Source organism: Solea senegalensis, linkage group LG21 (assembly GCF_019176455.1).
Source record: "Solea senegalensis isolate Sse05_10M linkage group LG21, IFAPA_SoseM_1, whole genome shotgun sequence".
In the NCBI taxonomy this organism is placed as follows: domain Eukaryota; kingdom Metazoa; phylum Chordata; class Actinopteri; order Pleuronectiformes; family Soleidae; genus Solea; species Solea senegalensis.
The window spans coordinates 5,950,898-5,965,010 of NC_058040.1; the positions used below are offsets into that span (position 1 = coordinate 5,950,898).

At 39.6% G+C, this 14,113-nt stretch overlaps 1 protein-coding gene across 1 annotated transcript in view; it reads left to right on the plus strand.

Annotated features, from left to right (window-relative positions):
- The first annotated feature begins 931 nt into the window (after window positions 1-931).
- kcnt1a (potassium sodium-activated channel subfamily T member 1a) overlaps window positions 932-14,113 on the plus strand; it is a 30,100-nt gene continuing 16,918 nt past the window's right edge. The window contains exons 1-8 of the mRNA XM_044012245.1: window positions 932-1,107; window positions 4,911-5,075; window positions 12,071-12,150; window positions 12,309-12,453; window positions 12,717-12,764; window positions 12,993-13,041; window positions 13,431-13,490; window positions 13,785-13,859. Coding sequence (XP_043868180.1) covers window positions 941-1,107; window positions 4,911-5,075; window positions 12,071-12,150; window positions 12,309-12,453; window positions 12,717-12,764; window positions 12,993-13,041; window positions 13,431-13,490; window positions 13,785-13,859 — 789 coding nt within the window. The 5' untranslated portion in view covers window positions 932-940. The remainder of the gene's footprint in view (window positions 1,108-4,910; window positions 5,076-12,070; window positions 12,151-12,308; window positions 12,454-12,716; window positions 12,765-12,992; window positions 13,042-13,430; window positions 13,491-13,784; window positions 13,860-14,113) is intronic.

The following is a 14,113-nucleotide window of genomic DNA, read 5'->3' on the forward strand; positions in this document are numbered from 1 at the left end:
TGATTAGTTAGTAATTCCACTTGCACTGTGGTGATTGCTTTTTAATGCCTTGTTTTTTTTACAGTGTTTGTATTTCAGGTTTAAATACCAGGTCTTGCATAGGAACAACATTCGTCTTTGTAATTCTTTTTCTCATTTGTGAGATGTTTGTTGTCTCTGTCTTGGTGTGTGTTGTTCTGCAGCTGTTGTTGATATAAACAGGTACATGTGTTACTCTTTTTACCTCTTTTTTTTAGCTTAAACAGGGACAGGAGTTGCAAACATCAGATGTACTCTGTGTCCACTATGTCTCACTGCATTGATAAACATTGACATTGTTTGATAGAACTTTTGCTCGAGAAAGGAAATCCCTGCGGTGACAATAATCTATACTTGAGTTACAAATAGTTTCTATTGTTTTTGCACTATACTCAATATCCCTGTGTTAAATATTACATTTTTGAAGGCCTTTTTTTCAGTCAGTATTTCAACAGAAAGAGACTCGCATCCTCCAACAGATGGAGCCAGTCTCCCTCACTCACCAGGAGTTGGGTGACAATTCCACAGATGTCATGAGGTAAAACTCGTGTATGTACCCACTACCTCAGGAAGGACAGCTGTCATCACATCTCTGATACACACAAACACACACACTGACTCACTCACTGGTCCTCTGCATCTCGCTGAACAACCATCATCTTGGTTTCTGTCTGTTCTGATCTTGCATGCTGCAGTCAGTCTATCTGCAGAGTTGACCAGGTTCTTGTCTTGTCTTGTCACTGTGCTGGCAGCCTCTCTTCTGTGTGTGTGGGCTGACTGACTGACTGACTGACTGTGACTGACTGAACTCCTCCAAAGCTGCAGCATGCACCTGCAAAGGTGAAGAAAGGCGCGGAAGAAGAACAACAGAAGCCCGTCTTTCTCTCCGGGGCTCCTCTCCTTTGAGGCAGAGCAGCCTCCGATGCAATTAACCCAAGAAGGCGAATCTGTGAAGGGGGATTCCACGCTGACCACCGCAGCTCTCCAGTCCCACGGCAGCGCCGGTTCTCTGGCCAAAATGTGCAGCGAATGTTACGTGAATCAGTCATTCGTGAACGACGATGGGACCGTGAACCACCACAAGCCACGGTAAGAGACACACACACACACACACACACACACAAACAGGTGGGGGGAAACTTCTGATTTGATGAGTAAGTTTTAAATGTTGCTTTTCACAGTCAGTATTCGTCTGATATCATGTCTCAACCTTGAGTATCTTCTGATATTGATCAGCTTCTTCAGTCAGTAATGCAGTGTTACATGTTTTACACACCTAAGAAAACAATATTACATCCACAATGATGAAATCAGTGTGTCCGATACTGATACCAATATCACAAACGTGAGTATCTACAGATATCAGTCGGATACAGTCATTGAACCTGTTAACATCACATTCTTTGGATTGCATTGTATTTTTCTTTTTTTTTCTGACCAGTATCAGACCGATACTGAATATTGTATTTGCTCATCCCTAGTAGAAAGTCAAGGTGATAATAAATAGTAGACATTCACTATACATATACATAACACGGTAAATAAAGTATAAGAAATATAGAAAAATATTGCATTTTAAAATGATAGAAAATAGAATAATATATAAAGTTTAATGCCAGACTCACATGTCAGTGTTACACTTGACAATGTGTGGGTCTGACGCTTTGGTGCTGGAGGAGTTATCAGAGCTCAGCAGAGTGTCTGTCGTGCTAAATGATGGTGATGTCCCCCATGTCCATCTTTGGGTGCATTTTGTCCACCAAAATAAATAAATCAATCAATATGAGGGAGAACAACTGTGTCATTTCTTAACTTCTGGCACATTCAACACGAACAAAGCAAAGTATAATCGGACCGATTATGCAGTTTGGCGACATTTGGCTCCATTGAACGTGAATCAGAAAGCATGTAAACAGAATGTAATCAGAATATTGAAAACACGGCGTATGATTTACAAAGTAGTCAGTGAAAGAGATTTTACACAGGGAATGGTGAGCACTCCTGAACTTTGCAGCAAGAAAACCGGTGTTCGAGCCCCAGTCGGAACATGGAGGCCTTTCACCCTGTGTCAGCTGGGATGTGGAGGATAAAGCATTAGATGGATCAGAAATCCACACAGCTGACACGTTGACATCCCCCCCACCACCACACTCACACTCTGGTCACAAGATCTCTTCGCAGCCTGTAATATTTATGGTTTTGCAGATAACTGACCAGAATTGCATTGATACTGATACTGACTATTACATTGGCTCTGTGTGGATCATAGTCTGTTTTTCCTCTTCTTCTTCTTCTTCTTATTATTATTTTATTTTTCCAGTGCTCACCTATCATTATCACTGTTGTGTGCTCAGCTGCTCAGTGCCTGCAGCTCTCACTGTTACAGTGCAGATATTATCTCCTCTAACAAGGCTATAATGTTAGTGCTAATAACTCAGGCAATAAAACAATAACAGGCCTAATTATAATATCAGTTTGTTAAATAGCAACACGGCTATAGGAACCAATAATGTTTTATTTATACTGTGTCAGTTTTATTGTCAAGTTTCTTACAGAATTTTAGTACAAAGTGTCTCAAGGTCAACAAAAGATAAACAGGGACAGACAAATGTTTATCCAACACACTTTGAGGTACGGTATATGTAACTGCTTTGGCTGTTTAACCTCAGATTTGTGAAAACTTTCACTCAGGAGCAAAAATCTATATGAATTGTTTTGCTTGTAATTAGTTGGGAATGCTGAGACAGTGATTCCCAAATATTATTTTCCTGTTTCCACCATTTTTTGGTCGCTTTCTTCTCCTGCAGTTTTATTACAGCTGTTCACATGATAAATGAACTGTGTGAGTAGTTAGTGAGCAAAAGATGATGATGATGATGATGATGATATAATAATAACGATAACAATGAAAATAAGAAAATACTCAATGTTCCCGACATCATTTTCTCAGTAAATGCACATCTTCTAAATCATTTACTGTCTTTCTTTTTTTAAATAGTTTTTCTATCCACAATGAAGTGTAACCTCACTGTCTTAAGTGAAATGCTGTATACATATATATACAGTATATTATAATAATTGCTGATATCAACCAGAGGTGGAAAGAGTACTGAAATATTCTACTCATGTAAAAGTACCACTATTTTGATAATATTTTACTTATGTACAAGTAAAAGTACTGGTCTAAAAATGTACTTAAGTTAAAGTAAAGGACAAAAAGGGGACAGAAATCTCACATGAATTGATTTAAATTAAAGGCAAACCTTTACAAATGAAAGTGCTGATAAAATAAAATATGTAAACACATAATGTATCAGTCAGAATGGGTCAAAGGTCACAAAGGCTTTAACTTTCTCACTCACTCGTCATCATTCACCTGTCCTCATCTGTCACTGCCAAAGTTTCCGGTGCGTGAATTTTTCATTTCTTTTATCTATGTATTTATTCAAATTCAGGCCAACATTTATTTACTCAGTAACAGATGTGATGTTTCACTCATGAATCAATGTGTGTATATGTGTGACAGGTGTGTGTTTTGTTATGATTTTACCTTTGGGTCTTGTCTTGTTTGGTCTCAGTGTAATAGATTTCTCAAAGCCCCATGGGAAATATCCCCCTCCATCTAATATGCTGTAAGTTTGACAAGCGAAATGAAGAACTGTGACAAACTGATGGAATGGATAAAGTGTAAGTAAAGAGATGATGGTGAGATGGAGGGAGAATAAACGAAGGAGCCACTCTTCCGTGGATCATGTACTGTGAGAATGTACATTTAGCTGCTTTATCTGGACTGAAAACTGCGCCCATGCAGCTCAGATCTGGAGTTTTCTAATTCATCCTTTTTTTCCTTCAAGCAACCAAGTTCATCTTCACACCGATTCTTCTCCTGGAGTCAAAGGTGACATCCCGCTGTGTCATACTCCTCCTTTGCATGTTACTCAGACTCTCAGGCTGTGATTGAATAAGGTGTGAAGTGATGGAGTGACTCAGTATCTGCAGGCATTAAGAAGAAAAAAACATTAGGGCAGAGATTGTGCTCATCATGCAGCTAATCAGAAAATGATTTCTTCTTTAGATGTGTGATATCAAGATGAATCTGAGTAATATATCTATTATTATTATTGTTATGATTATTATTATTACATAATAATAATAGAACAATTTCAGTTACTGTTTGGGTCTTTTTTGAAATCATGCTCACAAGATAAATCAGAGGGGGAGAGAAAGACAACGTTCAAACTTCTCTGTTTTTGTGTAACATTGATCACTATTTTTCTCCACGGGAGCTTAAAACTGTCAATGTGATGAAGTTAAAGGGTAAAAATCTTTTTAGGGACAAAAAACAAACCAACTATATCTTGACATAAAAGCAACTGCTAACTAAATAAATACATCTATTGCATGCAAGTATAAGTATAAACAAATTACTCATAAAGAATAAATGTAATGCTTCTGTTAGTAAAGTTAATACCAAAATACTGTAGAAAGAATCAGGCGTCTGCGTTTAAAGTCCTGCATCTAACCCAGGGAAATAAAAATACTTTGCATGCATGCAAAGATAAGGCTGGTTGTTGTCTCACTGCCTGTGTGACTGCAGGCTCATGTCTGAATGTGTCATATTACAGATTAATACAGAGACCTGAAATAAAAACAAATAATTTTCTGTTTTTTGTTTCTTTCTCTATGCTGTCTGCATTCCTGTATCAGTCCACCATTTCTCTGTTGTTTGCTTTCCTTGCTTCCTCTCTTTTCCCCCGTGCTCCCCGGTTCTTTTCCCTATTGCCTGTTCTTCAAACTCCCCACAACTTTGCCTCATCGGCTCTTTTAACTCCGTTCACGTTCCCTCTCCTTCTTCTTCTTCTTTTTCTTCTACTCTCCCTGCCTCCCTCCAGCTCTTCTCCAGCACCACTTCAGACCAACAGCAACAGCAGTGAGGTTATCTTAGACATCTCCAACCTTAAGATGGAGCAGCCGGAGAGCGAGGTGCCTCCACTCCCGCCTCGTTTCCGCTTCAGAGACCTGCTGCTCGGGGACCAGAGCTTTCAGAATGAGGACAGGTAAGCGTCGTAGTGGACGTAAAACCGAAAGGGTTGTTTGACACAGTTCAAGACAGAAACAGCATATATGCAGAGGTTTTGACTGTTGCTGGCCAACTAATTCAATAGCCCTTAGAACACTTTTACACACATCTAGGCTGCTTTTTCCATTACTATGTTAAAACGTACATATAGAGGCACAATCATCAGATTGTGCAAAAGCACAGCTGAACTTTGGAAATAAGCAACTGTTCAAAGTTCGCTTGGCTCTTTTTTATGAACAAAAATAAAATGAAAAAACAGGACATTTTTGTGACTTCTGCACAAAATGCAATAATTACAATATAAAATTCACCCTAACTTTGATACAACATCACACTAGAAGATAAAGAAAATGCATTTTGTAAATGTGAAAATGAAAATGTGACCTATTAACACACACCCCATTATTGCTGCTGCGGCACTTTGCCAAGTATTAATATTCTCCAGGTTTGTGAATGAGAGTTTTTTTTTGATAGGCTGCATGCACATGTCAAACATTCACCTCTGCCCTCCTGTCAAATGTACATTTCTGGTCATTTTTTTGAAAACTATTTGATAGTAAGATTCTTGAAACATGACACAAAGGTAAATTTATTAATTGCATTTCAAACCAAAGACGACTGATAGACTTACTTCTACTCTGTCCTCATGATCCTGTGTCATTTCTAACAACTGTCTCCTTTTGCTGTATTTTTTTTAGACGATTTCTTTAGGGAAAATGTCACAAATTTTTATCGTGATTATTTGTCCTTGTACATTTGTTGCTTCACGTCGCTGTCCCTCACTGAAAGAGCTGATTGTCAGACCTATTTTCTACATCTAATGACGTACTACTCAAGCCCTTTGTGTCGGTGTTTGTTGATGTTAGATCACCGTTTCACAGTAAACATGTTGACTCGTCTTGTCTGCGCTGTCTCAGCATATTCAAGCGCAGTTTGAAAGCAGTGTTTTCTAACCCAGTTGAAAAGTGGTGAAAAGAGGAAATGAGGGCAGAAACGTGAGGAGTGCTGTCCATGGTGCTGAAAAGATCTGGTTTCTGAAGCGTGGTGGTTTTGAGGGTGAAGTGGTGTAGGACGAAGTGCCTTTGAGATTTGAAAAGCTTCTTCCCCTCCCTTGATTCTGCTCTTTCCGCTGAGATAAGATCAGCTGCAGTCCTCTGCTTTATTTATTTATTTATTTTTGGGTTTCAAAGCATTGCCACAGTTGGGATTCAGATAGTTTCTGCTTCTTAAGTTTGAAACAAAAAGTCAAAGTCAGACTTAAGGATTTAATTGATTTAAAAAACAGAAAAAAGAAAACCATGAGTCATTTTTTCTGCTAACACTTTCATTTTGAAGAGCACTTAATTTATTACCTCAGTCGGTTTTGCACTTATCTTTGTTCCCTATATTTATTCAGTGCAAAAATCTTGGATTCTGCCAGATGGACCTCGGAGGATTTTTATGCAATTTTAATGTGATTACAGCAGCAACAGCAGCAGCAAACCTCCAATACGGCATTAACCATGTTAATTGTAATATTTGATATTTGATCAACTTGATGAGAAGAATCATGTTTTGCCAGTGATACAGCCACTGTTCTTGTGATCAGTAAAGCTGCCTAGGTTTGTCAGTGGAGATTTAAACAGACATGATCAGTTAATCTGTTCTCTGCCTGCAAATCAACCCGTCTTCTGTTCACGGCCCATTTGGAGGTGAAGATGCCCCAGGTTAAAATGTCAGTGTTCAATATAGCCTCCAGACGTGTGTTCTGCAGAAGTAGCCGGCTCCATGTGCCCTTGCACACGTCGTCTATCACTCAAAGAAAGAAGAAGTCCTGAGTGCTGCAGTCTTTCTCTCCGATCCAATCCTTCATTCATACATTCCTATTTTCTCTTTTTGATCCGTCTGCCAGTAATACCCCTACAAAAAAAAATCTACATTTCATTGAATTACCTAAAATGTGTAATATATAAATGCAGGTTGCCGATGTTAGAATGTCACAGACACAGAAGTCATGGTGTATATGGACGTGATCTTTGAATGCAACTGGGAAAACCACATTGAGTGACTGTATGATGTGGGAGAAGGAGGATGAAGTGGAATTACCTCACCTGCTATTTTCAACCGCACTGACTCACTAGTATATTATCCGTGAATAAATTACTACTTCAAACCCTTCAAATTTAGACAGGACAAGGAGGTGGGAGGAACAGGAGGGAGACAGGAAACTGAGCGGCGCCTCCTGAATTGTTCTTGACTTTTCTCGATGTCTGCATCGATGTAAACTAAAAGTGAAAGGTTTCCTTTGTTCTATTTCGCCATCTCTCACTTTTCCCATCTCTTTTGTTCCCCCCTCACAAACCACGTACACAAGCGATGAGTGAACAGAAACAAATAGAAAAACAGCTGCAACATAATATTCAACAATGGTGGCTCATATTGTTTAACACAATTCTCCAGCTAATCAGCCTCAAACAAAACTCTTCAGAAATATGAAGAAGAAAAACAATGTTTGTCTTCAATCTTTCTGTTCAAAAACATGAAGCTTAAACCTCCACATCAGCAGAGTAAAGACTGACAGAGGAGAAGAACGGAAAGCTGCTTGTGGATTTAAGTCGTACACATTTAAACACCTGTGGGAATCATGCTGTTGGCCTGGTGTCACAGTAACATCAACAAATGGACAGTGAGTGAGCGAGTGAGTGAGTGAGTGAGTGAACGAGTGCTCATCCATCCAGTAGCTACTGTATGTCACAGTGAATGTTGTACAGCTTTTGTCAGCTTTGTCAGGGGCTGCAGTGCTGCTGGAGTGAGGACCAAGCTGCAGCAGCCTCAGTTAGGGTTATTCCTGTCATGGCAACGTTGCTGTGGCAACAGGCCCGCGCAAAAGAGAGAGAAAGCTAGAGAGGGGGGGAAAGAGAGAGCAAAAGCATAGACAGAAAATAGATTTTAGCCCATACATTTTTTTTTATATATATAAATATTCCAGTAAACACATGAAACGATGTTCCCTAGACCTGGAGTGAAGAGCAGAAATCTGCAGCCACAGTCCTGGCTCACTATTTAGCAGACAGATCATGTAAAAGGTCCACGTTGCCATTTATCAGATCACTCCAAAAGGTCCGTGATCTAACATCCTTCTATATGAAAAAGAAGAATCTTAATTTACTCTTTATCTACTTTTTAAACATTTTGTAACCAGTTTTCTTCCAAAGCTCAAGAAACAATTAATGTTGCGACAAACACCGTTGGAGATGTAGAGCAGTGAGGAGGCGCGTTGGGCAAGAAGCTTTAAGTGACTGCAGTGAGGCGGCTTCCTGCACGAGTCCCGGACTTATGGATCCAAAGACCGTCATCCCGACCTGGGCCATTCCGTCCGTGCGCACGTGGAGGTCGGAGTCTTTTGGCAGTGACGCCGGGCAGAGGTAGGAGGGTCTGAAGGGTCTGATGCGCTGATGTCAGTGAGGCTGCAGCAGCTCGATGTGCTGAAGCGACTGCGACATTATTTTGGAGTGAAACACAGTTGCTGCACGTGTTTGGATGAAAACACGCTGCTGCGCTCCGACGCACAGAAATACCTGCATGTTCATTCATTCAGGCCCTAAGTAAACACGCCGAAAATCAGACCGTGTTGATGTATTTATTTTACGCGTGGACACGTTGGAATGGCCAACACTTAGTGTCTTCACTTTGTTCATGCAAATGAGCGGTAAATATGTCTAATCAAGAGGCAATATTCATTATTCACAGGCATCTGCATCTCATTGCTTCTCAGCAAAGGTCTTTCTTTAAGAAACTACAAGCATAGACATTTTAGGTTTTTTTATTTTTCATTATTTTTTAAGTAGGCTAGTTGTGAATAAGTAGTAGGGCTGTGCTTTGGCAATAATCTGAATCAAAGGTCGTGCTTTTTGGAACAGTGTCCAGTCCCATCATCAGTTATCTGCTGCCTATGACTGACACTGAAACTCACTTCATTCATTCCACTTTCACAACAATTACAAAGCAGCTGCAACTGTGGTTGAGGTTCTAACCAAACACGTGACCATCTATACATTTCCTAAATGATGTGTCAGGGGCTTTTGCACAAAGTGCATTTTATACCAGAGTGCAATCGAGCAATTATGCAACAATGCACTTTAGATTCTCTATAACAAGAGCAGAACAATAATTGACTGTTTTCTACGTTAAGTACTTTGCTATCATCCCATGTCACTGACACTTTATTATCAGCTGCTTTTACTGTATATGTATGATAACAATAACCTTTATGTTTCTATGTTTTTGTTTCCCTGATTCATTTTTATCCCTTGTCACATCCACCTGGTGGAACTACAGGTGGAACAGAGTGGCACCTGGCATATTTACATTTTAATGTAAATGAATATACATTGTCCCTTTCCTTAAATAAGTAAATTAGGTAAGAATGTGATACATATTCCAACAGAAAGGGACAAGGGGTAGGTGAGGTAGAGACAGAAGAGCAGATTTGAACAGTTGTGTTAAGTTATCAGCTTAGAAAAGACAGTTGTGAGTCAGTGATGAGATGTTTATAGAACTGCATTTATACAAGCAGCAGCAGCAGAGATTGTTGATGCAAACATTTTTAATTATAGCATAATAATAATGATGATGATATGATATGAATAGAAATATACTACTAATAATAATAACCTCGAAACTGGACCTGGATTCTGCAACCTGCATGATGAGGACATGGAGAGAGACACAAAGACACAAACTAGGGAGCGAAAGAACAAGGTTAATGACATAAAGTCAAATTCATAACCTGAGTGCGATATGATGTGTTGCGTTACATTGGGAAACTATAAGTGAAGCAAGATGTTGCACTTTTGTTTCACCGCGACTATATTAACTCAAAAATAACAATGTCGTGTGCATAAACAATAAACTGTTTTCTTTGTTTAGTGAGAGGAGTGGAAGGAAGTCAAATGGGTAAAAGCCACAAGTGGTTGGAGGCTTAAATGGAACAAAAAACCACTGCCATGAAATATGATATTTGATTGCATATTACACATAATTAGCCGACTTTTATCAACAATAACCTGGTGATTGTTCTCTCTTTTGCGCTCAGTGAATCACTTGACCTTTAAAATGTTAGAGAACAGTGAAAAATGTCGATTGCAAGAGGTGAGATGTCTCCAAAAAAAAAACATCCTCAAAAAACAAGGCCAGTTGATTTCCGACCATGGATGACACAGAGAGGGAGAGTCTGCACAGAGAGACCTGCAGCTGAAGAGCTGATGCGATAACACAGATGTTTGCACTTGCAGACCCCGATCCGTCACATTCAATTCATTCTAGAAGAGCTGATTAATCCCAGAGCTGCGTGTCTGATTGCCTGAAACTCCACTGTGACACTGGAGCGTATGACTAATGTCAGTGCACTGCAGCTACTAATTGTGTGCTCAACAAGAGCTGATTAAGGGTCATTACTTTGAATCATTTTGTGTGTGTGGGCGAAGGGGACAGACAGACAGACAGACAGCTCTAACTGTACTAGCACTCTCATATATGACAGACATTGCTGAGTTGAAGTGTCTTTACTTCCACAGCTCATCGCTGCCCTGCTGCTGTCCACATCTGTTGTCACATCTCATCACGGGGGACGATCTGTCTCTCAGTTCTCTCTGCTGCATCTTTGAAGGGCTCTCTCCTTTTATTACACACTTGCAGACATGAAGCAGCTGTTACAGAGAGAAGCAAAACACACACACACACACTCTGCCTTTACCTTCCCACTGTGAACACAGGAGAACATGGGGATTACTGCAGCAGAAGCCGGAGCACAGCAACCATCGTCAAATTCTTCTCATCTCTCCTGCGCGCTCACTGTTTTCTTCATTTATTCTCCTCTGTGTTAAAAGTGTAAAAGACCGTACTTAAGTATTTACTTGGACTTAATCTCTGCCTCCCTTCTCTCCCTCCTCCTGGGCTTAACTCTGCTCCTTCATCATTAATCTAATTTAATGTTTACGTACTGTAAGGGCATGAAAGTTACTTCCAGTTGCTTTGGCAACACAAAACCCCTTTTTGTGTTTGATGTAAAAGAGCAACAGGAGGGAAGTTCAAGGTATACTTGGCTTTCAAGGAAACTTTGTGTTCACTTGTGCTACATTTAATTTTGAAACAGGATTAAAAAGTTAAAATATGACTATAATTTTGAACGCGAATATACAGAGCCCGGGTACAGTCATGGTGGTGAGTTCCCTTGAACTGCCCTGAGCTCAGCAGCCCCAGGCCAGCACTCCTCCTCCAGACAAAGCTCCACAGCTCCAATAAATGGAGCTCAAAATAGTTCCCACCATGAACCGACCCATGCTCCGTAGGAAATAAGACTCGAGTAAGCAATTGAGTAATTAAGTAAAACAAGCTGTGAGTTAATAATGACCCCCTTTCAGTGTCCAGTGTCTAACCCTTGATAAGACTGTTGACTGCAGCACACAGAGGTCTCCTCTGCGCAGCCTCCATTTCCCAAGCACATCAGGAGACTTCAGTGTCCTTCACGTACTAGAAAGGATGTCATGTTTCTTCATTTGCATATTCGTAACCTCCTGCTTCAAAACTCACACTGTTGCCGGTTGCTGTAGAAACATGATGATTTTATTTTACACTTCTAATAACACTAGACCTTTAAATGGTAGGAGAGACATTGACGATGGTATAACCCTTGAAAGTTAAACCTAAATAATGATAATGAAATATGTAGGATTTTTATGATTTGATATTAATTCTTAGTAAAAATCTGCGACAGCTGCTCCTCAGCTCCTGTGGTTTGCACTGTCTGCCCTCCGGTAACCCTGTTTTGTAAATGAGAACAAAATCAAAACGGATAATTACCCAACACCCCTCTGGCACATGATTAGAAAAAAACATCTTTATGAATATTCATGCTGTGTAAAATGTGGCACTTCTACTAAACTTCTACTGTTATGGCTTCCTAACAGTCCCTCTCCTCCTCTTCTCTGACAGGGTGCAGGTGGAGTTTTACGTGAACGAAAACACCTTCAAGGAACGTCTGAAGCTTTTCTTCATCAAAAACCAAAGATCAAGTAAGTGGACGGAGCAGGCAGGTTATCTTGGCTGGTGCATAATTGAAAAGGTCCATTAAAGTCCTGAGAGACAGATGAATACAGATGAACCTTCATTAGCAACTGTAGATTATCTTATTTTCCCTCACAATCCCCCTCTCTTTCTCTCTCCACTTCAGGCCTAAGGATTCGAGTGTTCAACTTCTCGCTGAAGCTGCTCACCTGTCTGCTGTACATCATCAGAGTGGTTACAGACCCTGGTCAGGCCACCAGCGCCAGTAACAGCACAGAACAACAAATCACTTCCAGTGGCAACAACAAATGGTTTGTTTACACTTAGAGGAGAACATGTATGAGTCATATCAGGCGCAGAAATGGAAATAATAGGGAGTGCCATTGTCATTCGTCATTGGCACTCCCAATAAACGTCATTCCAGAATAACTCAATATGCAACATAAATGAATATGAATGTAAACATAATATAACAATTAAGGATACATAAATAAAATAAACACATCCATTAAGTTTTTATTGCTACAGTTTACTGTTTTGTTGTCTTGTTCTCACCTTCATCACTGTCCTGCAGTGTGGACTGTCAGTGGAACGGATCAGTGCAGGACAGAGAAATTAACTGGTAAGCAGCAGAATCGTGTTTGATTGTTTTTCAGCTGTTTGTTCGTTATCTTTTCTCGCAAAACTGTAAAAAATTTAACCTTGAATGCAATATAGTTGAGTTATTGTTATTCTTTAACAGTAACCATCATCTAAAATATGCATTCATGGTTTATTTATTTCATTGTACATGTAATATACTGTATACTACTGCATATTTGATGTTGGTGTAAAAACTCTCGTGTGACAGGGAGCTGATCTTCTGGGTGGATAGAAAAGCTCCTGTCTGGGCCATTCAAGTGAGTCACTAAGTAATGGATTACATTTCCTGCCTTTTTATAATTGAGTAGGTTTTTTTGTGTACTTGTACTTTTTAAAGTAGTATTTTAAATGAATGCTTTTAAATGTTGGCCTCAATTAAATAAATGAAAAAAAAATTATTTTTACACCAGTACTTTTACTTGTACTTAAGTTAAATCATATCAAAATAGTGGTACTTTTACTTGAGTAGAACATTTCAGTACTCCAACGCTGGTCACTACAGAATATCCTGATGTATGTACAGATAAAAACTTTCTGAACTAATGTTTGAACATCTGATCCAACTCATATATGCTGTGCCACCTCTGAATTTGTTGTCGTGCTGCAAATAAGTGTGTCTTTATTGTCCACTGTTTGGTTTTCACAGGTCATTGTGGCCATCATAAGTTTCCTGGAGACGATGTTGTTGATGTATCTGAGCTACAAGGTGCGACACAAACACACACACGCACACACATACAGTGCGTGTACACACAGCATGATTAATGCAGTCTGTACAATTAGTCATTTAAAATCGGAGACTGACAGACATAAGTGGGGTTATTATCCACAGTCAATTGTCAAGGCTATCTTGAATTCAGACCGTAGACTCTAGTAATTACAGGATCTGGTTTAGGTGAAGTATTAAGTGCTTGTCCAAAGTGACAGACTACAATAAAGCGGTGACTCACTGTGTGCATTGTGTGCCTACAGTTGAAAGCGTTTTTTATTTTTATTTTAGGGGAACATTTGGGAGCAGATTTTCCAGGTGTCCTTTCTTCTGGAGATGATCAACACCGTTCCCTTCATCATAACAGTAAAACACTAAAATACTCATTTCTCTTCTTCTGGAGAGTATGTGTTTGGTGTTGTGTTGTGTTGTGTTGTAGTCTGTGACATGTTGTCTGCAGGTCTCTTGTGTGAACAGCTGTACTCTGTTGTTTTCATATGTCGTCAATGTTTGCTTTAGAGAATAGCTGCCATAAAAGGTATCAGGTTTCAGCACCACAGTCATTGTAGGTGTGAAAATGTTAAAAAGAGCTGTTTTTTTTAGGCATACATACTATATTT